Genomic DNA, 12117 nt, shown 5'->3' on the forward strand with positions numbered 1-12117 from the left:
TGCATGCTGTGGGGCTCCTTGTTCATTCTGATCCTGTCTAAGTGGCCGTGGTCTTTCTTTTGTAATACCTGTGGCGATATTACGCTTCAGGACTGGACAATCGTGTATATAATGACCTGGTTGTTTACAATAGTTGCATGTCCCTTTTACAGGTCCTGCTGATTCACCGGAATGTGTCGTACCCTTTTTATGTCCTTCAGCTGGAACTGTCTGGGAGACTAGCATTTTCATTTTCGTGTCTTTCATGCGTCTTTGTTCATGATCTTGTTCCTCTCTAATTCTATTGTGATGATACTGTAACATTTGTAACATTTGTGATGGGGTATTACCTTGCCAGGTACTCTCGAATTTTAATACTCTATTCTTCACTTGGGGCAAGGAATTTTCAACTAATTTTGTCACAAACAGATGTGGGTATGACTCGCTACTTGCTTTTATACCACTATTTATACCAAAACATTTTTCGAATCGGGCATAGAAATCACTAGTGTCTTCGTCTTGCTTTTGTTTACAGGCTGAGATTGCACCCCAGTCTTCCTTTTTCGTGGTTAATAAACGTGGCAGTACCTGAACTAGTAAACCTGGTAGTGCTTTAGTTTTGTCCCCAAGCCCCGAACCTGGACCTCGGGCCTTTTTTTCATTTTCTAATGCTGTCCAGTCTATCTTTTGGTCTCCCACCTCCCACTCTTTTTCCTTGAGTTTTTCATAAATGCCAGCAGGCATCAATACCTTTAATATTGTCATAATGTCGGGATAGGTATACTCTCCCATGAGTAACATGTCTTTAATTTCTCGGTGGAAACCCGCTGGGTCTTTGTCATGACTGGGTACCACTTTCTTCATTTCCAATAATTCTATTTTTGATATGGGCGTATATACATATACACGTTTAAACTGATTGTCCTCGCCCTTTATTGGGTGCACTTCTCGTAAGGGATTCTGTCTGTCCATGTAATACATCGGTCTTTCCTTGATGGCCAGTGAATCATGTTCTGGACATACAAAAAGAATGTACTGCTTTCTGGATTCTAGTATTTCCTTAATTAACTTAGTACCTGAACCTTTCCATCTATTCGTGAGTAATTCAGTCAATATATCAGGTAAGGGACCAGGATCTGAATGTTGGCTTTTATATAGTATAAGAAGTTGTTGAATCATATAAATCCCAGCTAAACGCTGTTCATCTGGGGTGAGATTCAAAAATGTGTGTGCTACTGTATCATCATCATACTTTCCGGGACTGTCAACCCAATGAACGGCTGACCTGGCTAATTCTTGTTCATCCATAGAATCGAGAAAATGATAACCCCTTCGTTCTCGGAGTAATTTGTCAGTGGCTTGGAACGAATGCTCGGGGGACTTTATATTTATTATAGGTGTTTGGAAATTCCTGTTATTATCTGGGCATATCGGACGTATCGGGTCAGTAAAACATCTAGTACTATTACAAGATCTTCCTCTACCTACATAGGCTATGGTTTCTGACTGTCCTGTGGGCAGTCCTGATCCTTCCTCCTCGCTTTGTTCGAACTGGTCTACCGCTAATCTCTCTTCGTGTAGGCGTTCTATTTCTTTACGGATCTTTCGGCACATGGCTATTATACAGTTTTGCTTATCATGTCTCCCTTCTGATATATTCTGGCTCCATCTGGTAAGAATTTGCATTGCTTCCGGGTCTACCCCCGGTCGGTCTTGATTTCTGATCACACAATTTATGAGGAAACGTAACAGTTCCCCCTGTATTTCCACTTTCTGGTATTCCATAGCTCTGTTAATACATTCAGAATCTCGCCCTGTTTGGACAAAATGATATATATTATCTAGATGCATAGTCATTCCTGGTAACTTCCCTAAATACACCACGGCTCGTCTGATACGTAATGATGCCAGGATCATTTCGTCCTCTTTGCCGGGCACAGGGTCATATCTACAATCTATAAGAAGTTCCTTAAGCGTGCGTGCATTTATGAGTTTGGGGGTACGTGGATGTGCTGACTCCTGAAAAGTAAGTTTATTTATTCTGGGTGGCGTAGAAAAAATATTAGTAGCACCTCCGGTAGCCCCGTCTGGGGTATCGGGCGTGAAAGGATTCGTTGAACGCGATACAGCAACTATAGGTGTGGCCACAGCTATAGAAGTAGCTGTAGGAGCAGATGTGGAAACGGACGTGCTTGCTGGAACTTGTGTCAGGATTTGTTGTTGTAAAGATACAGATACAGGATCTTGGCGTTGAACCTCCCCGGCCGACGGTCTATGTGGGGCGGGGTTAGCATACTCGGGAGCTGCGTCATCTAAATATGAGGAAAGAAAAACATCTTCTGCGGTTCTAGGATGCCCTTTGGGATGTACCTTTATTGGAAATAATGGGGGTGGCAAGTCTTTTGGTATCGGGCAGAGGTGCGGGCTTTTTGGTATCCCCGCAGTAGCCTTAGGTAATCCCTCGGCCAGAAGGGGATACATACCCTTCATAAGGGCATGTCTTTGTCTGTCTACTTGTTCTGATTTCACTCGTGTACCTTCTTCAATTAATAGATTTTCTCGGACTTCATTTGAATTCTCCTTACTCTTCTCTTCCTGTCTACGTGCTTTTTCTGTACGTCTATACGATTCTTTACGCCATAATTCAATGGCGTCTTTCTGTGACTGTCTGGCTTTCTTTTTCCATAACTCTTCCTCTACTTTCACGATGCACTCTGCATCCCAGGTTCCAGCTGCGGGCCACCTCTGACTTTCTGGTAATTCCTTAGTGTAGTCTACCCATAAATCAAGAAATAATATAGCGTCTAAGCCGTGTTTATGATACATGAAGTACCCTGGAGTGTCCCTAGGAGGAATAGGAACAGCTTCTTCGAGTACCCCTTTTCTAGTTGTGATCTGTCTTAATTTCGAAAAGAGCGGCATTTTGAGAACTGATCTGATACTTGATTTTGAACAAACTTAATACAATAAAAACACAATAATGAACAGTCATTCACACCACAGTATGCAGAACGTATTAAAAACATTTAACATTTAACCTTTAACTGAGCAACGATGATGATGACGATCTAAGAAAACTTAATCATAAAACATAATTCTCGACATTGACGGAAATTATTCTGGATTTATATACTTGATATACTAGATATACTGCTAAACAGTACAGATACACTGCTAAACAGTGCAGACCAGATTTGTGTACCCAAACCCGTCTGGACCGGCACAACTTATGTGCACGCCAGAACGCCTCCCCAGTAATGGTACTCACCGGGTAGCTCGGAACGGAAGGCCTCGGAACGGAACTGAACTGAACTGGACCGTACTGGACTCGACTCGACTCGAAAACTTCGGACACGTCAGGACATCGGAAACCTGGTGGGCCTCTGTATACCTCGGATCTTGCTCTCTCAGCTAGGCTCTGGTCGGGATACTTCGCACTTCTCACCGCCTCGTCTGGGTGTTGATCGCAGCCTCAGTCGCCCCCGCTTGACCGGAGGGAGATACAGGAAATCCTGCTGGTACGCGTTGTTGTCCGTCCAGCTGCGGCAGGAGACCGGGCCTGCAACGCACCGCCGGCGCGTGAGATGAGAAAGTGTCCCTATTCGGGCGCCATTTATGTGGTAAATAATTTAATTACCGGGACTTAATTTGATACAGAACATAATAAAAATAGCTCAGTAAATAAGAGGCAGAATCCGTGGTATTAGAGGTTCGGAATGGGTTTTATTCTAATGGACGATTTCGAAATCGTGGCCTCCAAGTTCCATCACCACGGAGGTTCAGGAAGTGAAGTACATACATTATTGATAATTATTCACTTTTATACAATAGGCATTACAGTGAAGTAAATGCAAGAGGCGTAACAATTGATAGCAAAGATAACATTTCACATGCGTAGCTGAAAGAGGCGTAATTGGGAGTAACAAGGAAACGTCATTGGTTGTGATGTCACATATGGGTGGACCTATGAAATAATTTCGCAATGTCAGCAGAAATACTTGGGAGAGATGCGCGCGCAGCAGTATGACGTGTGATTGACGTGCAACTAGGGGGTGAAGGGGACTTGACATTTAGCTCTACATGTGGCGACAGAAGTCTGGAGGGTCAAGTCAACCTAATCCCAAATCATATCTAACATCCTATGTTTAAAGAACTATGTTATCCAGAAGGGAGGTCTCTGAGAGTAGAATCTTATTCTATACTGACTATACTGACTGTTAGTGCGTATACAAGCGTCTAAGTGTCTACACTAGGTGCGAGGGCAGGAATCTTCCATAGTAACAGGGCTATGAATTACTTGCATGAAGACAGAGAAGCCGGGCCTTTGCTCGGTAGCTGGAAGAATGTTTACTTAAACTACTAGACAGGAATGCATTGGGCAGGGAACGGAGCAGATAATTTCGAAGGTGAAATACAGTTTCTTGGCAGGCAACAGGCTGATGTCAGGCTTCGTGAGCCGCGCAGGGAATGAGACAAAGTTCATGGTCACAGATGCAGGCTCAGACTGGAGCTTCAGAGGCAGAAAGCAAGAAAAGCTTGATGACAGAATCAGGGCCTACTCGTCTGAACTGTAAAATGGCATAAGTGGACCATATAAAGGCGGTGGCCTTTCATACTTAGGAATGGAATATCCGGCCTATTCATGGCGGATCTGAAAGAGGACATGTTAACGGTGGACGCACATGTGTTTGCGTCTTCATAACTGGAACTGGAGGGAACATACATGTACTTGTAACATGCACATAGAACCGTTGGGGTCCAAGATAGGGGACATAACTGACCAGAAAAATCCATATTTCCACACAACATGAACTCGTAAGAAGAATCGAATACTACAATAATTTGTTTATTCAATTATTACACCAACACCAATTAGTAATTAATACAACTGATTGTTGGGTGTGTGGACTAATGCCTCATACCACAGAAAAAGGAATGCCATATTTACTCCTTCCGTTCTCTTATGAAGGTTCTGCTTGGGCTTATTTTGTAATTTTCTCTAACGCCTATCAACGCCGATTTAAACGACCTGTCAGTTCTTATATTGGTGGACCAGATTTCAGTCATAGTTCATTGATAAAGGGAATCGTAGCTATGGCTAAAATCATGGAAAATAGTAAAATTGCTGTCGATGAAAGAAAAGCATATACTAATTGGAATGTCACCCATTATATCACAAGCCTTAGTGATAAGGTTAAACAAGGGAAGTCTCCACCGATTTGGACTGTACCTCATCAAGGCAATTTCTGTTTGCAAATCAATGGTCAAACTACTGACCCCGAACAAAGAAAAATCTTTTGTTCCCATACTTACATTCACTCCTCTCAGAATTCGCCGCCGTTAGTGCCATCTCAGGGCACGTATTTCATCTGTCATGATAGAGCCTATACGTGGTTGCCGACTGTTTTTTCTGTAACTTGCTATATAGCCTTTCTTCTTCCCCCTACATACACTGCTTCATCAAATTTTCATAAAAACAGATATGGCAGAGGAATTATTGATTTCAAAGACACAGCAGGTCAAGAGGGAGGAGACTTCCTAAAATGATTTCTTCCTTTTTGGGGTCCTATGGCAAACAGCAGGAATGTGAGACAACTGGTTCGTGTTGTAGAGACTACCATAGACATCACTGTGGGAGCTTTAAGTAATATTACAGCGGAACTACAGGCGGATCGTCTTATGGCTTTACAGAACCGAGTTGCCCTAGATGTTATTCTTGCAGATCGTGGTGGAGTCTGTAAATTGATCAAATCAAGTTGCTGTATTTATATATCTGATGACGCTCCGACAGTATACCAGACCATCTCTAAATTACATATAATCTCCGAGTCGATTCATCAGGACGATTGAGATTGGTCGTTATTGGGATGGTTTTGGGGACTACTGTCCAAATGGGGTTGGAAACTGCTAACATTCCTCGGTATGGTTTTAACCATCATTTTCTCTTGTTGCCTTTGTATGCACTGTGGTCCCGCCATCTGCGACCTTTGCGCTACTATGTGCATCCCAAAACTAAAGACACAAAGAACAGATAATATTAGAATGATGTTACAGCAACAGCTTGATGACCTCATGGCCATCGACATCGACTCAGATTGACATGAGTCTATGTATCTTGCCTGAGTTCTGGCAAAAGGAGGGTCTGAGGAAATTCAATTTTCGATCACGATCGCATTGAGCCGCCATTTTGTGCTCTGCCGCCATTTTGTGTTGACCTCACTCAGGCAGCATGACGAACGAAGTCTTTTCTGCTTTTCCTGCAATATTGTGTCAAAATAGCCTTGTGCCTCTGTTTACAAAGCTGGTGTTAGAGACTGGCCAAGTACACTAATCCCTGTCTGGTTTTCCTAATCCCTGTCTTAACTATCTGTTGGTTCACACTATTCTCTCCTTACTTTATCTCATCTTCTGGCCTTCGCTGTCCTCCGCTCGTATTCTCTTGTTTCACAACTGTCCTCCAAAAACACACAAACGTATCTCGCCACCTGCAAACCAGTTACAGACATGTTAATACCTTAACCTGTGGGAGGGATGGCAAACACCGTTGGAGGAGAGGCTTCTTCGAGTTACTCGATACCTTGTTTTTCAAATCTTTCTATTGGTTCTGACTTATTCTTGAACTATTCTTATTGGTCCTCTATGTACGTTTTAGGTGTGTTCTTTGTTAATGTATATGTTATCTATGTACTATATAAGATTGTGCGCCATGGAGTGAAGTGGCAGTCTCCTGATAACATACCGTGTGTACTTCTAGGACAACTGTACTAGCTGCAGCTAATAAAATCTGATCTTTTATGCCGACAGAGTGTCCCCGTGTCTCTGTTAGCTGAAGCAGGAGAACCCAGGAGATTAAGGCGTACCCTGCACAGCCAGGCCTAATTGGTTCTGGTTCTTCAGCACCTGTGCAGGATCGGAGATGGTGTTAACCTCAAAAACATATGAGGCAATGTGCTCCAACAGATAACAGTGTGGCAGCAAATAAATCAGCATTGTTGATTGAGTAAACCTGCTACAAGGCTTTGAACCAGTGAAGTTTTATCTAATAATAAAGTGCGATACAGAAGCCACAATTAATAGATAGTAAACATGCATGTTAAATCAATACAGTCAGTTAGCATGAGGCTGAGTAAAATGCAGCAAAGAGAAGGACATGAAGTAAAATCTCAGAGTAAACTACTCTACGTCATAATCAGGAGACAGATTAAAGCGGGTCCGCTCTTTAACGTCAGGGCAAACCAGGCACAGCTCACATCCAAAATAACTATTTGTGGAACAAGTTTCACAATGAAAATCACATAGTCAGCATAAGGTGTTTGTGTCATTACACATAGAGGACAAATACAATACAAAATGTAATGCAGTATCATTTACCACCATCCCAACACCAACCCCTATGTTGAATATTCCCTAATGCAACCAGATGTCTCAGTACAATTCAAGTTACACTTAAACCCTTGCTATCTCAAAACATAAAGTGCACTGCAGGAGTGCAGACAGTAGAAGCCTTGAAATGAAGTAAATTCTTCCTCTGACATTCTTCAAGAAAAGCATGTCAACACATGATGCACATTTTTTTGTGATAAGAAAATACATTAAAACACACATCATGGCTGCTTTAGAATTCAAGACAGATTTTAGGCCTAGTTTGACCAAGTTCTGACAAGCACAGGAAAACACAGTTTTACAAAGAACAGTGTTTTTTTTTAGCGTAAAAATATAAGCACACATTTAAATAAATAAAAATCATCTCTCTCAACAGTAAAGCTTTGATAGCTAGAATCAATGATAACATATTCACTAAAGGATCACATGTTCAAGTCAGTACAATTTTGCTGTGTGCAATACAAAGCTGTTTGTGTGTAAATGATGAGCTGTGTCAATACACCAGCACAGTGTGACACCTATTTGCTTGTTCTTCATTGGGCTCGAGTGGATTTTCTACCACAAAACTGAGTGCAGAATATTGACCTGCAAAAATATCATCAGGACAGCGTCTGCAGCTGTAATGTCAAGGTGCGTATATTGCTAAGTCTAGATTTAAGGGCATATTTACTAAGACATAAGCACTGCACTGCGTGATAGGGAAAGGGCATGAATGTGCCGTACTTAACAATATATGGTGCATTCCTGTTGTTTCCCTGCACTGGCGTACAATGTGATGCCTAGTGCCAACGCCTGCACCCTTGCACCCGGGTGCCTGCATTATCAGCAGGGTTGTTTTTGGCCAGGGAGGGAGACCTTCACCCTGAGAAATCTTCTTTCTATGTGTGCTGCAGAATCCAGCACAGATAGAGAGATGAACAAGGATATATACAGACATTTCTCCTTGTTACGCCTCACCTGGGAAGGCATAGCATTAAGACGCATTTCCAGGTCTCAGAACACAAGGAAAAGGTGAGGGGAGGGTCCAAGGGAAAAATGTAGAGACCTGCGAGAAGTGACTCCCCATATATAATAATCATAACACAATAGTTCTCGGGTCTATCATGAAGTGTGGTGATAATGAGTCTCTCAATAAAGCCCATCTGGGGGCAATCCCTTTCCTGTAAGTCTCAAGTGGTCACTTGCTTTTCCATTAGATATTCCTTGGTGTTGAGCTCAGGCCTAAGGAGGATGATGTAGACTTTGGGGATGAAGATACAGCCCAGCAGCCCAGCACTGGAAGTCAAGATGGCGAAGATCTCCACGGCCACCATGTACCTGCCCTTGGTGCTCAGGTATGCTGGGATGAAGGAGATCCAGACACTGCAGAATACCAGCATGCTGAAGGTGATAAACTGGGCCTCGTTGAAAGTGGCCGGTAACTTTCTTGCTCTGGTCGCAACAACAAAACTCAGAAGAGCCAAGAATCCCATATAAGCAACCGCAGCAAAGAACGCAGCAACAGAGCCCTCGTTGCATTGCAAGAGTATCTTACCAGTCTCTGACCTGGTGTCCACGTCTGGGTGTGGGGGTTTGTTGATGAGCCACACAGTGCAGATCACCACCTCCCCCAATGAGCAGAGAACCAGCAGAAAGGTGGACACTTGGGGACCCATCCACTTCCTCAACTTGCTGCCCGGCTTTGTAGCATTGAAGGCGATAATAACTGTGATAGTTTTAGCTAAAACTGAAGAAACAGCTATAGTGAAAATGATCCCAAAGGCAGTTTGCCGGAGGAGACAGGAAGTCTTTGAAGGGCGTCCAATAAACAAAAAACAGCAGAGGAAAGACAGCAGGAGCGAGACGAGGAGGATGTAGCTGAGATCCCTGTTATTGGCTTTAACCAGAGGTGTGTTCCTGTATTTAATAAAGACTCCCAGCACTCCAGCAGTGAGGAGGGAGAAGAAACTTGTAACGGAGGTTAAGGCAACTCCCAGCAGATCCTCATAGGACAGGAAATCTACCACCCGTGGAATGCAGGCATCTCTCTTCTGATTGGACCACTGTTCTTCAGGGCACGTTATGCAGTTTGCCAAATCTGCATGTAAAGAACATTGCTCAGAATTTAAAAAGATACTTTTAAATATACATATTTTAATGGAAAGTGACACAATATAGTTAGTGTGGCCTACCCTATGGCTAATGGTGTACCAGTGTGTGGGTGTGTTCACAGTGGAACATGCAGACTGGGCCTTCCAACTCAGTCATAAAAACACATTTACCAAGGAGATTTATAAAGACTACCAGGATGACAAACACAGAGTATTTTCAGAGAGTAATTACAACTGGCGGATTACGGTGGTGTCCCTCCAACCCTTGAATATCTTATAAAATCCCTTACAAACCTAGGAGTAGCCCTAGAATATTTTTTTTAATTACTTTGTGTAGGGTGTGCATAAATTCATCCTCTCTGCATAAGTGCATATATGAATCTGTAATGTGGGCATGCACTTTGGAAACAGAGAGTTGTTCCTTTTCACTGTGTGTTGCCCCAAATAAATAATTGAATACTCAGATTTTAATGTATGTAATAGAAGTTTACATCTGTCTTTTAAAGAAGGGATCATGGAGCGGCACCTGTAATGTAAAATTCTGGCCCTGCTTGCAAAAAGTCTCCATATTATATTTGCACTGCTGCTGCTGAGTTGAAAATGCTGCCCCTTCTGCTACATTATGTGACTATTACTGTTTTTCAATCTAATTTCCTGATCTTATATAAGCCTCATAAATATCAAGCCCCTCCCCTGTAGTATATAAACAATCTTGACAGTTCTCCTCTCCCTCTTCTTAAATCCCAATACCTCAATGCAGAGCTCTCTTTTTCTCTAAGTAAGGTTTCATCTATAATCATTTACACCTATAAATAAATAACATCATGCAGAAAACAACAAAACTATATTGTTTGGACACTGAAGAAATGCACACATGCCCTCTTTAGATTTTTTAGCAGAATGTCCTCTTCTCAAACACAAGTGCACTTTCTAAACCTTAGCAACATTATCATTCCATTAACTTGTGTTATTCATATTTACATCGAGCTAGACAGCGCATGTGCTATTGCTGGAGTGAGGTTTTCCCTAAGAATCGTATACCTCCTCGAAATTATCATTTAGAATTAAAACGAATAACTGATTAACATTAATAGTATTAATGGTTTGCTGTGTTTGATTAATCAACATTACTAATTAGAAAATACACGTGGGAATCACATTTGCATGGCCTGATTGATACGTAAACTAATTTTCGTACGCATACTAATGTTGCTTTTGTGATGAGATTTGTGAATCGTTCTTTAGATTACACACACACTATGGGGCAGATTTATGTTTCCTGGCGCATCCCTGCAAATCAGCAAGGATGCACCAGGAATGATGCGTCACGCAAGTTTACCCTTGCGCCACACATGATGCACCGCATTTACAATGCGGCGCATCATGGCGCAGGAATAAACAGATGCGTGACGCATCCGATGGCGTAAGGTTGGCGCAGTGCTTCAGTTGCGTCGCAAGCGTGACGCAACTCCAGCACTGTTCCAACCTACCCTATCCCTAACATGGTGCGTCAAGCCTTAAGCCTGCTTCAAGCAGGCGCAGGGTTTTGGCGCATCAGCGTTGGGAAAGTGACTCAGTCAAATCTTATAGATTTGACTGAGTCACTTTTCAGGGGCGTTCCTGCGACGGAACGCCCCCCCCTCTGTCGACACGCCCACGTGAAGCCTGACGCAGGTTTTACGTGGCGCAGGGCTTTACATCGTGACGCATCTCCATAGATGCGTCACGATGTAAATATGGCGCAACGTGGCGCAGGGTTTACACCGCCGCTGCGTCACAAAAGTGACGCAACGGCGGCGTAAAAGTGGCGCATCTCCGATATAGATCTGCCCCATAGGGTTTAGTGAGGGAATAACATTCTAATAGTCATTTCCATGTATTAATTACGTTTTGTGTCTCTTTGCTTAAGTTGACCTTTCTGGAGTGGCCACAAAATGGCTGCCATCCCTATTCTGATGCCCCGATATGACAGATAAGTCACTGAGTGAAGTGCGCCTGCGCTAAAAGATGAGCAACAATAACCTCGTTCTGACCCCAGGCAGAGTGTACTCGTGAAGGATGCACCGGGAGGAGTGCCAATCCTCAAACAATGAACTTCCATAAACTAAGAACTGTTATAATTGATGACACCATGGACACAAACCCGCATGGGAATCAACATGCCCTGAATGGACTAGAAACTGTTGCAATTTTATTAATAAATTGAGAACTACATCTAATGAAACATTGAATGTATGGGAATCAGGAAGAATGATCCTGGTTCCGCCAATTGGATTCGTTCTAAAACATGTATTGTAACATTTTATTGTTGATTTTACTATAAAACAAGTAGACTAGAGAGGGTAGGTACCTCTTGTCGTGCTTTAGCTTCATTTCCTGACGTTATGCTGACGGAGAGGACGGTGACACTGCTGGACAGCTGCTTGCCAGAGACTCTGATGGACTGATCAGATGCCCAATTAATTTACGAACTGATTGATCGATTTATGGGCATAGAGACGAAAGATCTGAATTTGACATAGAGGACGCCATTTAGCCAGATTAGGTAAATATGCAAACCAAAATATTGAATGCTTCTGATTTTCTTATGCTTTATTTAGATAAACATTTCAATTAATTTAAGAACTGTGTCGGGTTATTATTTGAAGTGTTTTGATGTATATTG

At 42.6% G+C, this 12117-nt stretch overlaps 1 protein-coding gene across 1 annotated transcript in view; it reads right to left on the reverse strand.

Annotated features, from left to right (window-relative positions):
• Positions 1-8531: 8531 nt before the first annotated feature.
• LOC146788731 (vomeronasal type-2 receptor 26-like) overlaps positions 8532-12117 on the reverse strand; it is a 712759-nt gene continuing 709173 nt past the window's right edge. Inside the window, exon 8 of the mRNA XM_085630952.1 lies at positions 8532-9439. Within this exon, the coding sequence (XP_085487078.1) occupies positions 8532-9439 (908 nt within the window). The remainder of the gene's footprint in view (positions 9440-12117) is intronic.

The sequence above is a fragment of the Triturus cristatus genome, chromosome 10 (genome assembly GCF_964204655.1).
Source record: "Triturus cristatus chromosome 10, aTriCri1.1, whole genome shotgun sequence".
Taxonomy (NCBI): Eukaryota; Metazoa; Chordata; class Amphibia; order Caudata; family Salamandridae; genus Triturus; species Triturus cristatus.